Here is a 23,376-nt window from a genome sequence, read left to right on the forward strand (position 1 = left end):
TTTACATATGGCTATTTTGTATGAAACTTTGTAAGAGGCAATTAAAGCTTTTTCATTCACAGACAGAGTTTCTTTAAACAATGATTTTTGCTTTTCATGATTTTAATTTTAATTCGAAGAATTCTCTGGGTTTGTTTTCGTACTCACTGTGAAGCGTTTCCAAATGTTGTTGAAGTTTATTAGGTTTCATGCTGTCTGCCGCCAACATTTTCGAGCAAATGATACACATGGGCCTTTCTTCATTTACTTCACTACCAGTGAACACAAAATTTCAGTATTCTTGAGAATATTTTCTTGATTTTATTCTCGGAACCACGCTCCTCTGTGTACAATTGTTGTTGATGCTTGTCTATCGTCTAATGTTTGCTTACGCCCGCTTAAAAATTTATCCATGATTCTGCATAAGTCTGCTGCCGTGAATATTTAATACGGTGAATTGAAATTACAGGAAAATATATATAACATACACATTCAGAATAGATTCAATAGCAATAGAAGTGTCGACTCGAATGAGATTGTCTGGATTTGAAATTGGCGTCATAGAACTTTCTCCTTCTCCCTATGAGAAAACATTTGTTCACATCTGCGCACGCTCCTAACTTAACTTTTAAGCTGACCAGACAAATTCCAGACAAATCGAAACTTCTCGCGAAACCGTGAGAATGCCCGACATGGCGGGACGCAAGAGCAATAAAAAGGCATAGGATTCTCCATTTTTGAATGCTGAGGATCGGTGTTGCAAAATGTCGATAAATTTCCGTATCTGGGTAATTTGTAAAGTTTAAAATTAAGGTTGTAGTGTAGGTTTAGCGCCAAAATACTCAAAATACATTATTATTGAATACATTTTATTATATGCGGTAGGGAGGGGGGCGCAATGAAAATTATGATTGAAAATTGGGTTGTGAATACTAAAAGGTTGAGAAACACTGCATTAAAGGATATTGCTTATTTCATTGTAATTTTGTTATACGTAATAACTTTTTTTCCCTTTATGAAGGTGTTCTGCAGAGTAAAATTCTAGTAAAATTCTAGTTCTGCAGTCCAATTGAATGAACCAGTGTTTTTGTGTGTTCCGTGTATAGTGTATTTCAGTACTAAGTACTATATTATCACGTACTCAGTGTCTCTAAGTGGCAACAGAGACTACCTGAGAGACAACGCCAGTGAATACAGGCCAATTAAATGCATCATGCCACGTCAAGCTGTACTACCAATTGACGGGGACGTAACTCCCAGCTGCACAAATTTAACAGTGTTACTGACCTCTGACCTTACCTACGAGAGTAAAGTGGATACAGTTCACGAACATATCAAAAGCGGAGTACTTACGTATAGAGGTGGTAAGTAGTGTCTGCCCACCAATCTTAGAGAGGACTTACTACAGGCGTTAGAAGCTCTGCGAAAGTTAGCCCTTGAGGGTCCAACCCCTATAGTCAAGCCACCAACAACCGAAGCAAGTACAAACACTTCAACAGTGCTGTGTTGTGATCTCGCACACGGCAGCAGTCCGAGCACAGTGCAACAGGACAACAGCATACACGAGGAGTCGCAGCAACGGACGTATAGCAGCAGAAAACCTACGCGGCAGTTACAGCGAAGATAAAAAGTCAACACCAAGTGGCAGCGCCAAGTCACACGCTACTAATATATCCGAAGGTGGTCACCTGCTCTACGAGCCAGGAACTCAAAACTAAACTCAGCGAGGTGTTCCCACTGCCAAAGCTAGGAGTAAAGGTCGCGGCTATAAGAAACATACAAAAAGGAGTGGCAGTTGACTGCCACTCAGAGAACGATCTTAATAAGCTGCAAAGCTCACTGACAAGTGATAAAGGCCAAGAATTAGTGGACACAAAAGTTCCGGCCGCACGCCTTCCAAGAATTGCCATACATGGAGTCTCAGTTGATATACAGGAGACAGAATTGGAACGTACTTTAGCATCAGAATTCAATGCGACCAAAGCGACAGCCAGAATCCTCTACAAACTCCGGGACAGATGGAACACTGTCAAGTGGGTCATTGAGTGTCAACCATCTATCTTCAAACGCCTCCTGCAGACCCCAAGACTTTAGATTGGCTGGCGAGTCTATAGAATCTCGGAGTTTTTTAACACCAAGCGGTGTTATAAGTGTCAGGAATTTCGCCACGTCCAGAAAACCTGCAAAAATAGAAACTACTGCGCGTTCTGTACAGACGACCACGAAGTGCGAAACTGCCGTGCACAACGACCTGCTTGCATTAACTGCGCGGACTACAACTACAGGACCGGCAGAAGCATCTCTTGTAACCACCCTGCCTACGATGTCAACTGCCCGTCGTACGGCAGGTACGTCGCTACAATCAGAAGAGGCACAAAATATGACTGAGTCGCAACAGCCTGATCAACAACTGACAGCATCGCGTACCCCAGGAGACTCTATAAAATGTATTCAATTAAACCTGCAGAAGGCAGAAGCCGCAACGGCGCATCTTGCACAGCACGCAGTAACCCATACGCCAGATATACTCTTAATACAGGAGCCGTACTGCAGAACTGGAGAGGTGGCATGCCTACCAATTGCCTGGAAGATTTACCACTGCAAAGCCGCAGCAAATGAACCTGCACCAAGAACTGCAATAGTTTGCTGCAACACAGCCTGGTCGCCTCTCATTATAAAGCAACAGCGAGACCACGTAGCAATACTATTAAGTTTTGCGAGGATGCAGTTAATTATCTCTTCAATTTACAGCCCCCCTCCAGATGACATTCAAGAGACTATTTCAACATTGAGGACATTAGCTTTAAGTACCCATCGATCCCGCACTTACTCGGTGGTGATTTCAATGCCCATAGTACCATATGGGGGTATCCCACCACCACCCCTAAAGGGCAACTGCTAGAAGATTTCCTGAATTCTAACGGCCTTCAAATTATCAATGCACCGCATGCACAGCCAACCTTTGATAATACCTACCATCAGGACTGGCCGGATATCACTATCACTACCCAGGACATCGCCAATAATGTCCATGACTGGCAGGTGGCCGAAGACGAAGTTGTTCGGACCACCGATATATTTACTTCAATATAGAAGGTGATACGAGCATTAGCATACTCAGGAGATTTAAGTTACCAAAGATTAGAATACAGGCACTCACAAGGGCCTTTTCGCAGGCGCTTCAACAAAAGGAGCAAGCGTTGGATTTATGCAATAATCAGAATGACCTTAATGACCATACAGAACAACTTCTAGACACCATCCGATGCATATGTGATCAATACCTGCCCACCAGGACTGCAAAACGACTACAGGGTATTGCGTGGTGGACGAAAGAACTGCGCCAACAACGGCAGAAGTGGAAGGCGTTAAGACGCCGTCTACGCTCTACGACAGACGAGGAAGCAAAGATTACAATCCTCGCAGCATTCAGAAAGGAAAGAGCAGCGTACAAGATTAACTTCCCAAAGGCGAAGATCGCCAGCTGTCGGAAGTTCTGTACGGAGAACTCAAATCCATATGGAATACTGCACAAACTAGCAATCTCCAAAGTCTTCAAGCCGGATCATCTGTACGCCGAGACCACAAATCCACCCTCCACCGGCAACATAGCAGAAGATACTGCTACCACATATCTGAATGCAGCCTTCAGGGAAGATAACCCGGAGGATGACACGCCACAACAAAGACTAACAAGAGACTGTCAAGACGTCCCAGATACCCCGGATGATATCCCCTTCGAAACGGAGGATATCCCTTTCGAAACGAAGCAAGTCTTCAAATATCTTCCGCTAAAGAAAGCGCCAGGCCCTGACGGACTGGACTATGCAATCATCAGGGTCGCATACACTGCCTGCCCAACATACTTCAAGGCCTTCTTTAATAAATTGCTAAGACAGCAGATATTTCCATCGGCCTTCAAAAAGGGCCAAGTCGTATTCTTTCTTAAAAAGAATAAATCATTAGAAGACCCCAGCTCCTACAGACCGATATGTTTATTGTCTGCGCTGGGGAAGGTTTACGAGAAACTTCTGGTGAATAGGCTAAAGTACCACCTTCACCGTACCAAATTCCTTAGCAATAACCAATATGGGTTCAGAACTGGCCTCTCTACAGTACACGCTCTAGATAAGATCAGAAGCCACATTAACGATAATAGAGCCAATAACCGGCACACGGCATTTATATCACTAGATCTGCAGAGTGCCTTTGACTTCCTCTGGTGGCCTGCAATCAAGCAGGCTCTCAGGGAGGCAAAGTGCCCCAGGAATCCATATAACATCTTCAACGATTATCTGGACTCAAGAAGTCTCATAATCGCAAACAATAGTGGTGTCTATACAAAGAAGCAGTTGTCTATACAAAGATCTCCCATAATCCTGCAAATCCAACAGACATTGCATAGCAACCAGCAATCTAACATCAAGCTAAAATGGGTAAGAGGCCACTCTGGGATCGCAGGCAATGAGATGGCAGATCAACTGGCCAATGAGGCAGCAATCAACAATAATGCACAGGCTGTCTCAGCACTAATCCCGCCGTCATTTTTAAAAAGACAACTAAGAGACATAGGGAATAAACAATGGCAACACGAATGGGAGAATGGAGATACCGGCAGAAGGACTTTCGACTCCCTGTAGTAGATAAAGAACGCTTACAAGTCATTCTCCTTTAGTAAACTATATCACGGGGCATGGCCCTTTTCCCACCTTCTTTTATAAGCGTGCTATCTCCATGACAGAAGCGTGTGTGTGGGGGGAAATTGGCTCCGCCGACCACTACGTGTTCAACTGTAGCCTCACGACGAGCCATCACCTACCATATCCCACTACGGATATAATACCTTACAAGAGGTTCATCATCAAACACGCACCTGCGATAAGAAATATATGTAAAATTACACAGCAGCTGAGCGCCCTAGGGCAGGATGTCTGCCAACCAACATAGGAATAATAGCATACACAGCGCAATAATTCTATGTCTCTATTGTAACTTAGCAGGTGTTATGTCTAAAATTGTAAATATGTAAGTGTATAAGTAACTGTGTAATGTAAGTAATGTAAGTAATAGTGTAATGTAATTTAATCAATGAGTGTAATACGTCGTACTATGTGTACTTTTAACATAACGTAATCGGTAATGTAGTCATTAGCGCGTGTAACGCGTGCCCCATGTGTATTATTTTAAGTAACGCATATATGATTATAAAGCAAAGTATATGTGCCTATCTTGTTATATAGCATAATGTCATTTAAGATGTAATAGCAATAATGTAAACTATAATCCAGTTATAAAGTAACTTAGCAAGTTCGCAATACAATTAGCTTAACGTAGTATACAGTCAGGTTATAACTCTAATAAGTGTAGATTAATGTCATGCATTATGTATGTGTAGTCTAATGTCATGCATTATGTATATGTAGTCTAATGTCATGTGAAGTGTAAAGTATGTACGTATTAATTCATGCAAGTATTATGTATAAGTTTAATGTCATGTCATATATCATGTATGTAATGTTATGTTTCATGTATGCATTATGGCCTATGAACACCCAGGTCAACCATTAACATAAGAATCTGTACAGAACCAATGTCAAACTGGAATAGCCCCTGTATGGCCATGTAAACTTTTTCATGAAGGCTCAGTAACTCCCGGTGCGCCCTTGTGGGACCGCAGAGAGTTCTTGTATCTATATAGGGGAGGGCGTGGGACATATGCCTACTTACCTCCGTTAAACACCAGGCGTCCCCGTCCTCCGTCACCTGTCACCTGAACATCATAAAGGATAATATCGCAGAAGGAAGCGTTATTTATACTGATTGCTGGAAATCATACAAGTCAGATGAACTGCAAGATGCCGGTTTTGAACACTTTACCGTCAACCAAAACTACAATTTTGTGGACCCGGAAAGTGGGTGTCATACACAAACAGTACAACGGCTGTGGGTCAGTGCTAAATGGGGTAATAAACGCCATCGGGGCACTGCTCGACAGTATTTTGATTATTACTTGTCCGAGTTTATGTACAGATGTTTGCACAAAAAAACTGAAATTTTTTCTGCTATGTTGGAAGACATGAAAAATTTTATGCCACCTGTTTAATTGCAAGTATATTTAGCATTTTTACTTCCTTGTACGAAGTAAAAAGGAAGTATTGTAATCGTGAAAATTTTCAGGCAGCATATTTCAACGAACATATCCATTTTGACCGCTATCGAATGCAATTTAACGATGTTTTCGCGTGATATCTCTACGTAAGAACACAATAAAAGACTCGTTTCCTCCAAAAAATTACAAAACTGCTTTAAAATTTATTCTGAAGAGAATTTTTCGTGGCGTCTGTACGAACGTATTTACGTACGTACGTACGTATCTCGCATAACTCAAAAAGGAGTAGCCTCAGAACGTTGAAATTTTGTATATAGGACTGCTATAACATGTAGATGTGCACCTCGTATTTTGGTTGCAATCGGCCGCACTAAACGTATATAAATATATTTATATATATATCCACTCTATTTCCTGGCTCAGTGATCTCAGTTTCTTTACTCTTATATGTTTGTAAATTGTACATTTTTTGCTTTAAAAATGATTGCATTATGTTGTTTTTATCTTCCGGTTAAGGTTTTTATGCCTTTAGTAAATCTGTATGCAATATTTTTAGAATTATCAACAACTTTAAAGTTGTTTAAGTGCCGCTAAGCCTTTTTTTATGGTGGCCATTGCTTGTTTTCATTTGAAACAGCAGACTAGTGGGTATTTTGCCAATCTAGGGAAACTTAGATTCGCAACAACAAAGATAACGCCTTCATTTATTATTGCCAATTAAATCATGCTTAATCCTTTTTGGAATTTTTTCGAGGAAATAAGTGTTTAAGATTTACTTCGTAATTTTTAATATAGATATTTTGAGTTTTTATGTATTTTTTCCTTCTCGCGAAGTGAGAACTGAATGAATTGAATGAGAAATACTCAATCGTCTGTGAAAAACTGGTTCTATTTTGTTTTGTTTGCTTAATTTCCTTTATACATCATTCTAGCTTTATTATAGTATTTGAATAGAATATGTTACAACGATTAGATAATACTATTCTTTAAATGATATACATTTTAGGCATTATGAGTTATAATATGAACGAAATATAATACTGTTAAGTGAATCTAGCGCCAGAGTGTCGCTATGGTAAACAAATACTAGAGTGAATTTTAAAGAATGCATTTATTCTATTGTGATTCATGCGCTGTCGCCGAAGAAGATTTAATTCAATCCAATAAATTTAAATGAAATGCAAGAAAAAATGCGTATAATTTAATATTCCGTACAAGGAAGTCATGTGGTGTACACATCAGATTTTTTTCATAAAGTAATACAAAATTGTACTATATGAAATTAACGTCTCATCTAAATTAAAATAAAAATCAGAAGTAGTTATTTACTATTATGTTTCCATTCAGTTATTTTAACCTTTTTATATAAATAATAATAATAATGAATTGTATGATGTGAAATTAAACTTTTATCTAAATTAAAATAATGATCTGAAACAGTTATTTACTCTTAAGCTTCCATTCAGTCATGTTTACCCTTTTTTATATAAATTATAATAATAAAAAAGTACTATATGAAAGTAACTTTTTATCTAAATTAAAGCATCAATCTTAAATAGTTATTTACTATTATACTTCCTTGCTTGTGTAAGGGTTGCCGCAATTATTTTTGGCAGCATTGGCATCAACAATAGTTTGGCGATTTTTTACGGCACTCAAAACCGAATAGTACCAGAATTTGTTATTCAAAATTGCCGAAGAAATAGCTGAATTTATTATATTGGCGAGTTTTGAAATTTGGGATATTTGGTGAATAAGATAATAACAGCAAATGTGGTTAAGGAACTTTGTTAAAATTATTTGAAAATAAGAACGTTTTGACTTCTCGCTCATCCACAATGTGAAATCATAGAAACGATGTAACTTTTTTTCGCTCCTGCACAATGGAAGGAAAAGGAAAATAGATTACAATATATTAAGAAGTTCTCCAAGTGAATTATTCCCGGCACAAACTGAAAAAAATGCACAAAAATAAATTTTTGAATTTCTACGTAAATTTCGCACCACATTTTACAAAATTTAGAATTTTCGCAAAATTTGGATCGTAGAATCGAAATATGTATAAAAATGGTATATTAGTTCAGAAAAGTCCCGTTTTTTTTCAATTAAGTTAAGTCTCATTAAGTTACAGCAATGCTATATATATATATATATATATATCCTTAGTCGCGCTTTAGGGACATGAAGAGCGCAATTTGAATTTCGTCAATCGGTCCGGTAGCACGGGGGATATAGAAATGTCCATTTTTTTCTTTGATGTGCAGTGTACGTAAAAACAAACTCTATCTAAACATCACATAAAGTTTAGTGTAAGTAAGAATTAAAAATTTCTAGATAAATTGCTAATGTCCCCCCTCACGGCAAAAACAAAACAAAACAAAAAAAGAAAGAAAGGAAAAAAATCGAAAGAAATGCAAATTGATCTAATCATAACTACAATTGCGCGATATATACATAATATTTTGAATGGAATATAAAAAACGTACTAAAGAAAAGGGGATGCACTGGTCAGCTTCTTTATGCTAATCCAGCTTTCCCCAATATTCTGTGTCCTAAGTCAATAATTAAAATTATCATTGTATAGAATTTGGCACATACACAAACCAATCAAAAAGCATAGGCTTATTTCTTACTAGCAATGAATAATACCATTACGAATTGCAATTCTATGTGGTTAACATTTGCTTAATGTTTAAAAAAAGGAAAGATTAAGAACACTCACATAAAAATAAAGACACAATATTAACATATGCAAGACAGAAATTTATTTTCCAAGAAAAATGGTACATCAATAAGATAAACAAATACTTAAAAATTATCTTTAAGCTAAAGCATAAAGTGAGTTAGAAACAAGATTAGAAGCAGAACTAATAGAACTCAAATCAACTTGACCAATATTTGAAGAATTTAGTATGTGAACAAGGGCAGATAAAATTTCTAAGAGCACTTGCACAAGGATTTCACACCCAGAAAGATCTGCAGATGTGGAGCGAACTTGGGACGCCAAACTAGAAATAACTGAAGACAATGCGTTAGCATTGAAATAACCACCCGATGCGAGAGCAGAAGCAGCAGAAGAAACTCTAGACGAAGACGAAGCTGATGACAATCGTGAAATAGTGGAATAAACTGTTGAACTCACAGGAGAACTATTAGCAGCCGAAGACGCGGCTGCAGCGCTGGAAGCAGCTGCAGGTCCTCTGCGATCGTAACCTCCGGCACCGAAAGCAGAAGCAGCAGCAGACGCTAAAGCAGCGGCATCGGCAAGGAAGTCATAGCCTCGTCCTTGTTCTCCTGCACCAGCTCCTGCTCCAGCAGCAGCAGCACCTGCAGCAACAGCACCAGATCCGTATCCACCTCTGCCTACATAACCTTGCGCAGCAGCAGCGGCGGCAGCTGCAGCAGCAGCGGCAGCGGCAGCGGCAGCACCTTGGTCTTGATCTTGTTGTTCCGCACCAGCTCCTGCTCCAGCAGCAGCAGCAGCGCTGGCAGCACCAGCACCACGTCCGTATCCACCTCTACCACTATAACCTTGGGCAGCAGCGGCGGCAGCAACAGCTGAGGCGGCAGGGGCAGCAGCTCCTTGGTCTTGTCCTTGTTGTCCTGCACCAGCTCCTGCAGCAGCAGCAGATGCGGCACCAGCTCCAGCTCCACGACCTCCGTATCCACCACCGTATCCTCTACCTCCATAACCTTGCGAAAATAGAAATGTTATGATTTAAATAAACACTCGGTATTTCGGTTACAATATATTACAACTAAAGAGAAGAAGACAAGATTCTACACATTTTAGTGATTCTTCAGAACATTGTCAAAATTCAGTACAGTTTTAGAAGCTAAAATTTGCTTCATACATCGGAGAAAATTGAGAAGTTTAGTACCTTAAAATTTTTATGTTTGGCCAAGCAAACCACTCTTTTGAGTATAGCAGAGAATTCGTACCGCGTTTAAGAAGAAACTGTCTGAATTTTAAAATATTACTCTCCGTTTAAAAGGCTGCAATAATTATTATATATTCGATATAAGTACTCTCGCTCCAATCCGTAAAGCGTCTGTAAATATTATCCGAGGTATGTAAATTTTTATCTTTATGAGGTGCCTGGTGATACAGGATTAGATGTTTAAAAAATAGAATGAAAATGTGTTGTCTACGTCTTCAGTTTCCTAAACACATAATGTATCGAATGCATCTAATCTATGTGTTAACCTTGGGAATTTCTAAAGTTAAGTAGTTATGATTTTACGAATAGGTAAAGGAGTACGTGTAATTGGTATTAAACAATATGTATCTCTTTACTGAACTTGAAAATAATTTCAGATCATCGATCCATCATAAGAAACAAAGAATTTATCGAAGCTACTAATCGTTTTTAGATTCTTGGCAAAAACAAACAATATGGGATGTCCTTGCTAAGGTTTTACGGCACCTTTAGATATCGTAGATTATTTGTGTTTTATAAAGGAAGAAATACAAAGTGCTTCTGATGTCGTATTACAGTCGTCCGATAAAAATGAATTTTTTTATTACTAATAATGACATGAGCAGGACAGTGACTTAGAAAATACGGCGTTCGCAACGAATGAAAATACAGCGAAACTAAATAAATATCATTGAAGTCGAATATTCGTTTTATTGAAATTGTTCTTATGTAAAAATAAATGAGCTACGCGTTCTGCTGTATGTATCTCTCAGGATTTTTTGTGTTTCATTATAGAGAGCTGTTCTCAAAATTACAGATTAATAGGAATTCGTAAAATTGAAAGTTTTTCAGAATTTTCGTCGGATACCCGAGGAAATATTGTATACATATGTCTTAGTATATTATATTTCCTCGGTTAATGTGTTTTTATATGCCGTGTTATTCTTTTTAGTTTACTAACCCAATTTTCTTTTGATTTTATTATTTATATTCTGTGATGTCTTGAGGTTCGTAGAGAAGGGTTCTCACGGTCGTTTTTATAATTTCGTTATTTTTGCATTATGCTAATTTTTATGTTACTCAGTTCCCAGGCTTGGCTTTCCGGGACGTTCTTTATATGTGTTTTATTCTGCTAGTTTTTTTATTTTATTCTCTTTATTTATTTATTTATTTTTGTTAAGCTGCTAAATTAATTTTAGTTTTACTTGGACACGGCCGGCTCGCTGGCTCGTGTCGTTTGTTGTTGGAAGGGATTCGCCCGCTATCCTTCATAAAGTTCAACAAATCAGGCGGAAGGGCTGAGCCCGTATAAAACAAAACAAAGCAAAACAAATGTATTAGCATTTGAAACTGCAGCAACGTTCCAATTACAAAAAATGATCAATGGAATGTCCTTGTAAGTTTCCATTAGTTTTGAACAGTTCAAATTCAGAGTTAATTGTACATTCTGCAATTTAAGTGGAAGTAAAAGTTTTGCAAGACAAAAGATTTTCGATCACAACATATCTAACAAATTCGCAGAATAATGACTGAAAGTTAAATTGAATTCGGAATTCTACTTAGAAATTAGTGAAATCTAATTAAACGCTATTAGCAAAGTTCTGTTACGAACCTTGAGTGTAAGAGAAAGAATATTTCCCATTTCGTTATTCATATATTCTTTACGGACAGATGAATATTTAATATCCTAGAAACGCAAACAAAAATTGAGGCTTCTATGTCCGAAATATTCAGACTGGGTTCTGTATCTGTAGACACTTTCAAAACTCTCGTGTTATGTTCTATTTCGGAAAATTACTGCAAATGTAAAGGACAAATAACATACCTCCTGCAGCAGCGGCAGCAACAGCGGCGGCGGCGGCAGCAGCTTGTTGGTCTTGATCTTGTTGTCCTGCACCAGCTCCCGCTCCAGCAGCACCAGCGCCCGCAGCACCAGCACCACGTCCGTATCCTCCTCTACCTCGATAACCTTGGGCAGCAGCGGCAGCGGCAGCAGCGGCGGCGGCAGCAGCTCCCTGGTCTTGTCTTTGTTGCCCTGCACCAGCTCCGGCTCCAGCAGCAGCAGCACCCGCAGCACCAGCACCTTGTCCGTAACCACCTCTACCTCCATAACCTTGGGCAGCAGCGGCGGCAGCAGCAGCTGCGGCGGCAGCGGCAGCAGCTCCTTGGTCTTGTCCTTGTTGTCCTGCACCAGCTCCTGCAGCAGCAGCAGATGCGGCACCAGCTCCAGCTCCACGACCTCCGTATCCACTACCGTATCCTCTACCTCCATAACCTTGCGAAAATAAAAATGTTATGATTTAAATAAACACTCGGTATTTCGGTTACAATATATTACAACTAAAGAGAAGAAGACAAGATTCTACACTTTTTAGTGATTCTTCAGAACATTGTCAAAATTCAGTATAGTTTTAGAAGCTAAAATTTGCTTCATACATCGGAGAAAATTGAGAAGTTTAGTACCTTAAAATTTTTATGTTTGGCAAGCAAACCACTCTTTTGAGTATAGCAGAGAATTCGTACCGCGTTTAAGAAGAAACTGTCTGAATTTTAAAATATTACTCTCCGTTTAAAAGGCTGCAATAATTATTACATATTCGATATAAGTACTCTCGCTCCAATCCGTAAAGCGTCTGTAAATATTATCCGAGGTATGTAAATTTTTCTCTTAATGAGGTGCCTCGTGATACAGGATTAGATGATTAAAAAATAGATATGAAAATGTGTTGTCTACGTCTTCAGTTTCCTAAACACATAATGTATCGAATGCATCTAATCTATGTGTTAACCATGGGAATTTCTAAAGTTAAGTAGTTATGATTTTACGAATAGGTAAATGAGGACGTATAATTGGTATTAAACAATATGTATCTCTTTACTGAACTTGAAAATAATTTCAGATCATCGATCCATCATAAGAAACAAAGAATTTATCGAAGCTACTAATCGTTTTTAGATTCTTGGCAAAAACAAACAATATGGGATGTCCTTGCTAAGTTTTTACGGCACCTTTAGATATCGTAGATTATTTGTGTTTTATAAAGGAAGAAATACAAAGTGCTTCTGATGTCGTATTACAGTCGTCCGATAAAAATGAATTTTTTTATTACTAATAATGACATGAGCAGGACAGTGACTTAGAAAATACGGCGTTCGCAACGAATGAAAATACAGCGAAACTAAATAAATATCATTGAAGTCGAATATTCGTTTTATTGAAATTGTTCTTATGTAAAAATAAATGAGCTACGCGTTCTGCTGTATGTATGTTTCAGGATTTTTTGTGTTTCATTATAGAGAGCTGTTCTCAAAATTACAGATTAATAGGAATTCGTAAAATTGAAAGTTTTTCAGAATTTTCGTCGGATACCCGAGGAAATATTGTATACATATGTCTTAGTATATTATATTTCCTCGGTTAATGTGTTTTTATATGCCGTGTTATTCTTTTTAGTTTACTAACCCAATTTTCTTTTGATTTTATTATTTATATTCTGTGATGTCTTGAGGTTCGTAGAGAAGGGTTCTCACGGTCGTTTTTATAATTTCGTTATTTTTGCATTATGCTAATTTTTATGTTACTCAGTTTCCAGGCTTGGCTTTAAATGTGTTTTTTTCTGCTAGTTTTATTTATTTATTTATTTATTTTTTGTTAAGCTGCTAAATTAATTTTAGTTTTACTTGGACACGGCCAGCTCGCTGGCTCGTGTCGTTTGTTCTTGGAATGGATTCACCCGCTTTTCTTCATAAGGTTCAAAAAATCAGGCGGAAGGGCTGAGCCCGTATAAAACAAAAGAAAGCAAAACAAATCATATGTGTTAGCATTTGAAACTGCAGCAAGGTTCCAATTACAACAAAGGATCAATGGAATGTCCTTGTAAGTTTCCATTAATTTTGAACAGTTCAAATTCAGATTTAATTGTACATTCTGCAATTTAAGTGGAAGTAAAATATTTGCTAGACAAAAGATTTTCGATCACAACATATCTAACAAATTCGCAGAATAATGACTGAAAGTTAAATTGAATTCGGAATTCAACTTAGAAATTAGTGAAATCTAATTAAACGCCATTAGCAAAGTTCTGTTACGAACCTTGAATGTAAGAGAAAGAATATTTCCCATTTCGTAATTCATATATTCTTTACGGACAGATGAATATTTAATATCCTAGAAACGCAAACAAGAATTGAGGCTTCTATGTCCGAAATATTCAGACTGGGTTCTGTATCTGTAGACACTTTCAAAACTCTCGTGTTATGTTCTATTTCGGAAAATTACTGCAAATGTAAAGGACAAATAACTTACCTCCTGCAGCAGCAGCAGCGGCGGCGGCAGCAGCAGCTTGTTGGTCTTGATCTTGTTGTCCTGCACCAGCTCCTGCTCCAGCAGCAGCAGCAGCAGCGCCCGCAGCACCAGCACCACGTCCGTATCCTCCTCTACCTCCATAACCTTGGGCAGCTGCGGCAGCGGCAGCAGCGGCGGCGGCAGCAGCTCCCTGGTCTTGTCTTTGTTGCCCTGCACCAGCTCCGGCTCCAGCAGCAGCAGCACCCGCAGCACCAGCACCTTGTCCGTAACCACCCCTACCTCCATAACCTTGTGCAGCAGCGGCGGCAGCAGCAGCTGCGGCGGCAGCGGCAGCAGCTCCTTGGTCTTGTCCTTGTTGTCCTGCACCAGCTCCTGCAGCAGCAGCAGATGCGGCACCAGATCCAGCTCCACGACCTCCGTATCCACCACCGTATCCTCTACCTCCATAACCTTGCGAAAATAGAAATGTTATGATTTAAATAAACACTCGGTATTTCGGTTACAATATATTACAACTAAATAGAAGAAGACAAGATTCTACACTTTTTAGTGATTCTTCAGAACATTGTCAAAATTCAGTACAGTTTTAGAAGCTAAAATTTGCTTCATACATCGGAGAAAATTGAGAAGTTTAGTAGCTTAAAATTTTTATGTTTGGCCAAGCAAACCACTCTTTTGAGTATAGCAGAGAATTCGTACCGCGTTTAAGAAGAAACTGTGTGAATTTCAAAATATTGCTCTCCGTTTAAAAGGCTGCAATAATTATTACATATTCGATATAAGTACTCTCGGTCCAATCCGTAAAGCGTCTGTAAATATTATCCGAGGTATGTAAATTTTTCTCTTAATGAGGTGCCTGGTGATACAGGATTAGATGATTAAAAAATAGATATGAAAATGTGTTGTCTACGTCTTCAGTTACCTAAACGCATAATGTATCGAATGCATCTAATCTATGTGTTAACCTTGGGAATTTCTAAAGTTAAATAGTTATGATTTTACGAATAGGTAAATGAGGACGTATAATTGGTATTAAACAATATGTATCTCTTTACTGAACTTGAAAATAATTTCAGATCATCGATCCATCATAAGAAACAAAGAATTTATCGAAGCTACTAATCGTTTTTAGATTCTTGGCAAAAACAAACAATATGGGATGTCCTTGCTAAGTTTTTACGCCACCTTTAGATATCGTAGATTATTTGTGTTTTATAAAGGAAGAAATACAAAGTGCTTCTGATGTCGTATTACAGTCGTCCGATAAAAATGAATTTTTTTATTACTAATAATGACATGAGCAGGACAGTGACTTAGAAAATACGGCGTTCGCAACGAATGAAAATACAGCGAAACTAAATAAATATCATTGAAGTCGAATATTCGTTTTATTGAAAGTGTTCTTATGTAAAACTAAATGAGCTACGCGTTCTGCTGTATGTATCTTTCAGGATTTTTTGTGTTTCATTATAGAGAGCTGTTCTCAAAATTACTGATTAATAGGAATTCGTAAAATTGAAAGTTTTTCAGAATTTTCGTCGGATACCCGAGGAAATATTATATACATATGTCTTAGTGAACCGAGGATTTTATTTTACTTGTAGTAGTTGTATTTTATTGTACTTGTATTTTATTTTACTTGATGATGTAGTTATTTTGTTCTGCTCTAACCGGGGCTTTAAGTGGCAAAGTTAAAATTAATATTTCTGTCAGATTATATTTATTTTCTATTGCATTTTTAACTATAGAACACCTTATTACGTGCGACCTTGGTATGACCTTCTGCAGGTTCTTTTCCTTTTGGGAATTCCGCAATGAACCTTTGAGGTGCTTAGTTATTTATGTTGTTTTATGGTTTGAAGCGAGTTTTATTATGTGACAGAAACAGCCTCTCTGTGAGTGTTTTTGTCTGTGATTGTTTGATTGCGTAAGTTGTTGTTTGTGTTTTGTGTCATTTTCTTATCTTTAGTTCTTCTACTAACCCTTCTTTATTTTGGTTGGTTATTTTATGTTTTCTGTGATGTTTTATCAGCGTGGTTTGGAGGAGGGTTGACCTATTTTTAATCATATGGTCCCGCTGGGACAAGGCGGATTGTGTCTCCCTCGAATAGTTCACGAATAGTTCACATATGCCTTAGTATATTATATTTCCTCGGTTAATGTGTTTTTATATGCCGTGTTATTCTTTTTAGTTTACTAACCCAATTTTCTTTTAATTTTATTATTTATATTCTGTGATGTCTTGAGGTTCGTAGAGAAGGGTTCTCACGGTCGTTTTTATAATTTCGTTATTTTTGCATTATGCTAATTTTTATGTTACTCAGTTTCCAGGCTTGGCTTTAAATGTGTTTTTTTCTGCTAGTTTTTTTATTTTATTCTCTTTATTTATTTATTTTTTTTTTGTTAAGCTGCTAAATTAATTTTAGTTTTACTTGGACAAGGCCGGCTCGCTGGCTCGTGTCGTTTGTTGTTGGAAGGGATTCGCCCGCTTTTCTTCATAAGGTTCAACAAATCAGGCGGAAGGGCTGAGTCCGTATAAAACAAAACAAAGCAAAACAAATCATATGTGTTAGCATTTGAAACTGCAGCAAGGTTCCAATTACAACAAAGGATCAATGGAATGTCCATGTAAGTTTCCATTAGTTTTGAACAGTTCAAATTCAGAGTTAATTGTACATTCTGCAATTTAAGTGGAAGTAAAATATTTGCTAGACAAAAGATTTTCGATCACAACATATCTAACAAATTCGCAGAATAATGACTGAAAGTTAAATTGAATTCGGAATTCAACTTAGAAATTAGTGAAATCTAATTAAACGCCATTAGCAAAGTTCTGTTACGAACCTTGAGTGTAAGAGAAAAAATATTTCCCATTTCGTAATTCATATATTCTTTACGGACAGATGAATATTTAATATCCTAGAAACGCAAACAAGAATTGAGGCTTCTATGTCCGAAATATTCAGACTGCGTTCTGTATCTGTAGACACTTTCAAAACTCTCGTGTTATGTTCTATTTCGGAAAATTACTGCAAATGTAAAGGACAAATAACATACCTCCTGCAGCAGCGGCAGCAGCAGCGGCGGCGGCGGCGGCAGCAGCTTGTTGGTCTTGATCTTGTTGTCCTGCACCAGCTCCTGCTCCAGCAGCAGCAGCAGCAGCGCCCGCAGCACCAGCACCTTGTCCGTATCCTCCTCTACCTCCATAACCTTGGGCAGCAGCGGCAGCGGCAGCAGCGGCGGCGGCAGCAGCTCCCTGGTCTTGTCTTTGTTGCCCTGCACCAGCTCCGGCTCCAGCAGCAGCAGCAGCAGCACCCGCAGCACCAGCACCTTGTCCGTAAGCACCTCTACCTCCATAACCTTGGGCAGCAGCGGCGGCAGCAGCAGCTGCGGCGGCAGCGGCAGCAGCTCCTTGGTCTTGTCCTTGTTGTCCTGCACCAGCTCCTGCAGCAGCAGCAGATGCGGCACCAGCTCCAGCTCCACGACCTCCGTATCCACCACCGTATCCTCTACCTCCATAACCTTGCGAAAATAGAAATGTTATGATTTAAATAAACACTCGGTATTTCGGTTACAATATATTACAACTAAATAGAAGAAGACAAGATTCTACACTTTTTAGTGATTCTTCAGAACATTGTCAAAATTCAGTACAGTTTTAGAAGCTAAAATTTGCTTCATACATCGGAGAAAATTGAGAAGTTTAGTAGCTTAAAATTTTTACGTTTGGCCAAGCAAACCACTCTTTTGAGTATAGCAGAGAATTCGTACCGCGTTTAAGAAGAAACTGTCTGAATTTTAAAATATTACTCTCCGTTTAAAAGGCTGCAATAATTATTACATATTCGAAATAAGTACACTCGCTCCAATCCGTAAAGCGTCTGTAAATATTATCCGAAGTATGTAAATTTTTCTCTTAATGAGGTGCCTGGTGATACAGGATTAGATGATTAAAAAATAGATATGAAAATGTGTTGTCTACGTCTTCAGTTACCTAAACACATAATGTATCGAATGCATCTAATCTATGTGTTAACCATGGGAATTTCTAAAGTTAAGTAGTTATGATTTTACGAATAGGTAAAGGAGGACGTATAATTGGTATTAAACAATACGTATCACTTTACTGAACTTGAAAATAATTTCAGATCATTGATCCATCATAAGAAACAAAGAATTTATCGAAGCTACTAATCGTTTTTAGATTCTTGGCAAAAACAAACAATATGGGATGTCCTTGCTAAGTCTTTACGGCACCTTTAGATATCGTAGATTATTTGTGTTTTATAAAGGAAGAAATACAAAGTGCTTCTGATGTCGTATTACAGTCGACCGAAAAAAATGAATTTTTTTATTACTAATAATGACATGAGCAGGACAGTGACTTAGAAAATACGGCGTTCGCAACGAATGAAAATACAGCGAAACTAAATAAATATCATTGAAGTCGAATATTCGTTTTACTGAAATTGTTCTCATGTAAAAATAAATCAGCTACGCGTTCTGCTGTATGTATCTTTCAGGATTTTTTGTGTTTCATTATAGATAGCTGTTCTCAAAATTACAGATTAATAGGAATTCGTAAAATTGAAAGTTTTTCAGAATTTTCGTCGGATACCCGAGGAAATATTGTATACATATGTCTTAGTATATTATATTTCCTCGGTTAATGTGTTTTTATATGCCGTGTTATTCTTTTTAGTTTACTAACCCAATTTTCTTTTGATATTATTATTTATATTCTGTGATGTCTTGAGGTTCGTAGAGAAGGGTTCTCACGGTCGTTTTTATAATTTCGTTATTTTTGCATTATGCTAATTTTTATGTTACTCAGTTCCCAGGCTTGGCTTTAAATGTGTTTTTTTCTGCTAGTTTTTTTATTTTATTCTCTTTATTTATTTATTTATTTATTTATTTTTTGTTAAGCTGCTAAATTAATTTTAGTTTTACTTGGACACGGCCGGCTCGCTGGCTCGTGTCGTTTGTTGTTGGAAGGGATTCGCCCGCTTTTCTTCATAAGGTTCAACAAATCAGGCTGAGCCCGTATAAAGCAAAACAAAGCAAAACAAATCATATGTGTTAGCATTTGAAACTGCAGCAAAGTTTCAATTACAACAAAGGATCAATGGAATGTCCTTGTAAGTTTCCATTAGTTTCGAACAGTTCAAATTCAGAGTTAATTGTACATTCTGCAATTTAAGTGGAAGTAAAATATTTGCTAGACAAAAGATTTTCGATCACAACATATCTAACAAATTCGCAGAATAATGACTGAAAGTTAAATTGAATTCGGAATTCAACTTAGAAATTAGTGAAATCTAATTAAACGCCATTAGCAAAGATCTGTTACGAACCTTGAGTGTAAGAGTAAGAATATTTCCCATTTCGTAATTCATATATTCTTTACGGACAGATGAATATTTAATATCCTAGAAACGCAAACAAGAATTGAGGCTTCTATGTCCGAAATATTCAGACTGGGTTCTGTATCTGTAGACACTTTCAAAACTCTCGTGTTATGTTCTATTTCGGAAAATTACTGCAAATGTAAAGGACAAATAACATACCTCCTGCAGCAGCGACAGCAGCAGCCGCGGCGTCGGCGGCAGCAGCAGCTTGTTGGTCTTGATCTTGTTGTCCTGCACCAGCTCCTGCTCCAGCAGCAGCAGCAGCAGCGCCCGCAGCACCAGCACCTTGTCCGTATCCTCCTCTACCTCCATAACCTTGGGCAGCAGCGGCGGCGGCAGCAGCTCCCTGGTCTTGTCTTTGTTGCCCTGCACCAGCTCCGGCTCCAGCAGCAGCAGCACCCGCAGCACCAGCACCTTGTCCGTAACCACCTCTACCTCCATAACCTTGGGCAGCAGCGGCGGCAGCGGCAGCAGCTCCTTGGTCTTGTCCTTGTTGTCCTGCACCTGCTCCTGCAGCAGCAGCAGATGCGGCACCAGCTCCAGCTCCACGACCTCCGTATCCACCACCGTATCCTCTACCTCCATAACCTTGCGAAAATAGAAATGTTATGATTTAAATAAACACTCGGTATTTCGGTTACAATATATTACAACTAAATAGAAGAAGACAAGATTCTACACTTTTTAGTGATTCTTCAGAACATTGTCAAAATTCAGTACAGTTTTAGAAGCTAAAATTTGCTTCATACATCGGAGAAAATTGAGAAGTTTAGTAGCTTAAAATTTTTATGTTTGGCCAAGCAAACCACTCTTTTGAGTATAGCAGAGAATTCGTACCGCGTTTAAGAAGAAACTGTCTGAATTTTAAAATATTACTCTCCGTTTAAAAGGCTGCAATAATTATTACATATTCGATATAAGTACTCTCGCTCCAATCCGTAAAGCGTCTGTAAATATTATCCGAGGTATGTAAATTTTTCTCTTAATGAGGTGCCTGGTGATACAGGATTAGATGATTAAAAAATAGATATGAAAATGTGTTGTCTACGTCTTCAGTTACCTAAACACATAATGTATCGAATGCATCTAATCTATGTGTTAACCATGGGAATTTCTAAAGTTAAGTAGTTATGATTTTACGAATAGGTAAAGGAGGACGTATAATTGGTATTAAACAATACATATGTCTTTACTGAACTTGAAAATAATTTCAGATCATTGATCCATCATAAGAAACAAAGAATTTATCGAAGCTATGAAACGTTTTTAGATTCTTGGCAAAAACAAACAATATGGGATGTCCTTGCTAAGTTTTTACGGCACCTTTAGATATCGTAGATTATTTGTGTTTTATAAAGGAAGAAATACAAAGTGCTTCTGATGTCGTATTCCAGTCGACCGAAAAAAATGAATTTTTTTATTACTAATAATGATATGAGCAGGACAGTGACTTAGAGAATACGGCGTTCGCAACGAATGAAAATACAGCGAAACTAAATAAATATCATTGAAGTCGAATATTCCTTTTATTGAAATTGCTCTTATGTAAAAATAAATGAGCTACGCGTTCTGCTGTATGTATCTTTCAGGATTTTTTGTGTTTAATTATAGAGAGCTGTTCTCAAAATTACAGATTAATAGGAATTCGTAAAATTGAAAGTTTTTCAGAATTTTCGTCGGATACCCGAGGAAATATTGTATACAAATGTCTTGGTATATTATATTTCCTCGGTAAATGTGTTTTTATATGCCGTGTTATTCTTTTTAGTTTACTAACCCAATTTTCTTTTGGTATTATTATTTATAATCTTTGATGTCTTGAGGTTCGTAGAGAAGGGTTCTCACGGTCGTTTTTATAATTTCGTTATTTTTGCATTATGCTAATTTTTATGTTACTCAGTTCCCAGGCTTGGCTTTAAATGTGTTTTTTTCTGCTAGTTTTATTTATTTATTTATTTATTTTTTGTTAAGCTGCTAAATTAATTTTAGTTTTACTTGGACACGGCCGGCTCGCTGGCTCGTGTCGTTTGTTGTTGGAAGGGATTCGCCCGCTTTTCTTCATAAGGTTCAACAAATCATGCGGAAGGGCTGAGCCCGTATAAAACAAAAGAAAGCAAAACAAATCATATGTGTTAGCATTTGAAACTGCAGCAAGGTTCCAATTACAAGAAAGGATCAATGGAATGTCCTTGTAAGTTTCCATTAATTTTGAACAGTTCAAATTCAGATTTAATTGTACATTCTGCAATTTAAGTGGAAGTAAAATATTTGCTAGACAAAAGATTTTCGATCACAACATATCTAACAAATTCGCAGAATAATGACTGAAAGTTAAATTGAATTCGGAATTCAACTTAGAAATTAGTGAAATCTAATTAAACGCCATTAGCAAAGTTCTGTTACGAACCTTGAGTGTAAGAGAAAGAATATTTCCCATTTCGTAATTCATATATTCTTTACGGACAGATGAATATTTAATATCCTAGAAACGCAAACAAGAATTGAGGCTTCTATGTCCGAAATATCCAGACTGCGTTCTGTATCTGTAGACACTTTCAAAACTCTCGTGTTATGTTCTATTTCGGAAAATTACTGCAAATGTAAAGGACAAATAACATACCTCCTGCAGCAGCGGCAGCAGCAGCGGCGGCGGCAGCAGCTTGTTGGTCTTGATCTTGTTGTCCTGCACCAGCTCCTGCTCCAGCAGCAGCAGCAGCAGCGCCCGCAGCACCAGCACCTTGTCCGTATCCTCCTCTACCTCCATAACCTTGGGCAGCAGCGGCAGCGGCAGCAGCGGCGGCGGCAGCAGATCCCTGGTCTTGTCTTTGTTGCCCTGCACCAGCTCCGGCTCCAGCAGCAGCAGCACCCGCAGCACCAGCACCTTGTCCGTAACCACCTCTACCTCCATAACCTTGGGCAGCAGCGGCGGCAGCAGCAGCTGCGGCGGCAGCGGCAGCAGCTCCTTGGTCTTGTCCTTCTTGTCCTGCACCAGCTCCTGCAGCAGCAGCAGATGCGGCACCAGCTCCAGCTCCACGACCTCCGTATCCACCACCGTATCCTCTACCTCCATAACCTTGCGAAAATAGAAATGTTATGATTTAAATAAACACTCGGTATTTCGGTTACAATATATTACAACTAAATAGAAGAAGACAAGATTCTACACTTTTTAGTGATTCTTCAGAACATTGTCAAAATTCAGTACAGTTTTAGAAGCTAAAATTTGCTTCATACATCGGAGAAAATTGAGAAGTTTAGTAGCTTAAAATTTTTATGTTTGGCCAAGCAAACCACTCTTTTGAGTATAGCAGAGAATTCGTACCGCGTTTAAGAAGAAACTGTCTGAATTTTAAAATATTACTCTCCGTTTAAAAGGCTGCAATAATTATTACATATTCGATATAAGTACTCTCGCTCCAATCCGTAAAGCGTCTGTAAATATTATCCGAGGTATGTAAATTTTTCTCTTAATGAGGTGCCTGGTGATACAGGATTAGATGATTAAAAAATAGATATGAAAATGTGTTGTCTACGTCTTCAGTTACCTAAACACATAATGTATCGAATGCATCTAATCTATGTGTTAACCATGGGAATTTCTAAAGTTAAGTAGTTATGATTTTACGAATAGTTAAAGGAGGACGTATAATTGGT

The 23,376-nt window shown here is 38.1% G+C and overlaps 1 protein-coding gene across 1 annotated transcript in view; it reads right to left on the reverse strand.

The window, feature by feature from the left end:
* Window positions 1-8,830: 8,830 nt before the first annotated feature.
* Window positions 8,831-23,376, reverse strand: part of LOC118205237 (uncharacterized) — a 79,509-nt gene continuing 64,963 nt past the window's right edge. Inside the window, exons 24-29 of the mRNA XM_085823049.1 lie at window positions 22,343-22,795; window positions 19,882-20,310; window positions 17,372-17,836; window positions 14,315-14,764; window positions 11,834-12,283; window positions 8,831-9,781 (exon numbers count right to left, since the gene is read on the reverse strand). Coding sequence (XP_085679175.1) covers window positions 8,910-9,781; window positions 11,834-12,283; window positions 14,315-14,764; window positions 17,372-17,836; window positions 19,882-20,310; window positions 22,343-22,795 — 3,119 coding nt within the window. The 3' untranslated portion in view covers window positions 8,831-8,909. The remainder of the gene's footprint in view (window positions 9,782-11,833; window positions 12,284-14,314; window positions 14,765-17,371; window positions 17,837-19,881; window positions 20,311-22,342; window positions 22,796-23,376) is intronic.

Source organism: Stegodyphus dumicola, chromosome 8, assembly GCF_044657685.1.
Source record: "Stegodyphus dumicola isolate Sdum_Otavi_A_Nest chromosome 8, ASM4465768v1".
Taxonomy (NCBI): domain Eukaryota; kingdom Metazoa; phylum Arthropoda; class Arachnida; order Araneae; family Eresidae; genus Stegodyphus; species Stegodyphus dumicola.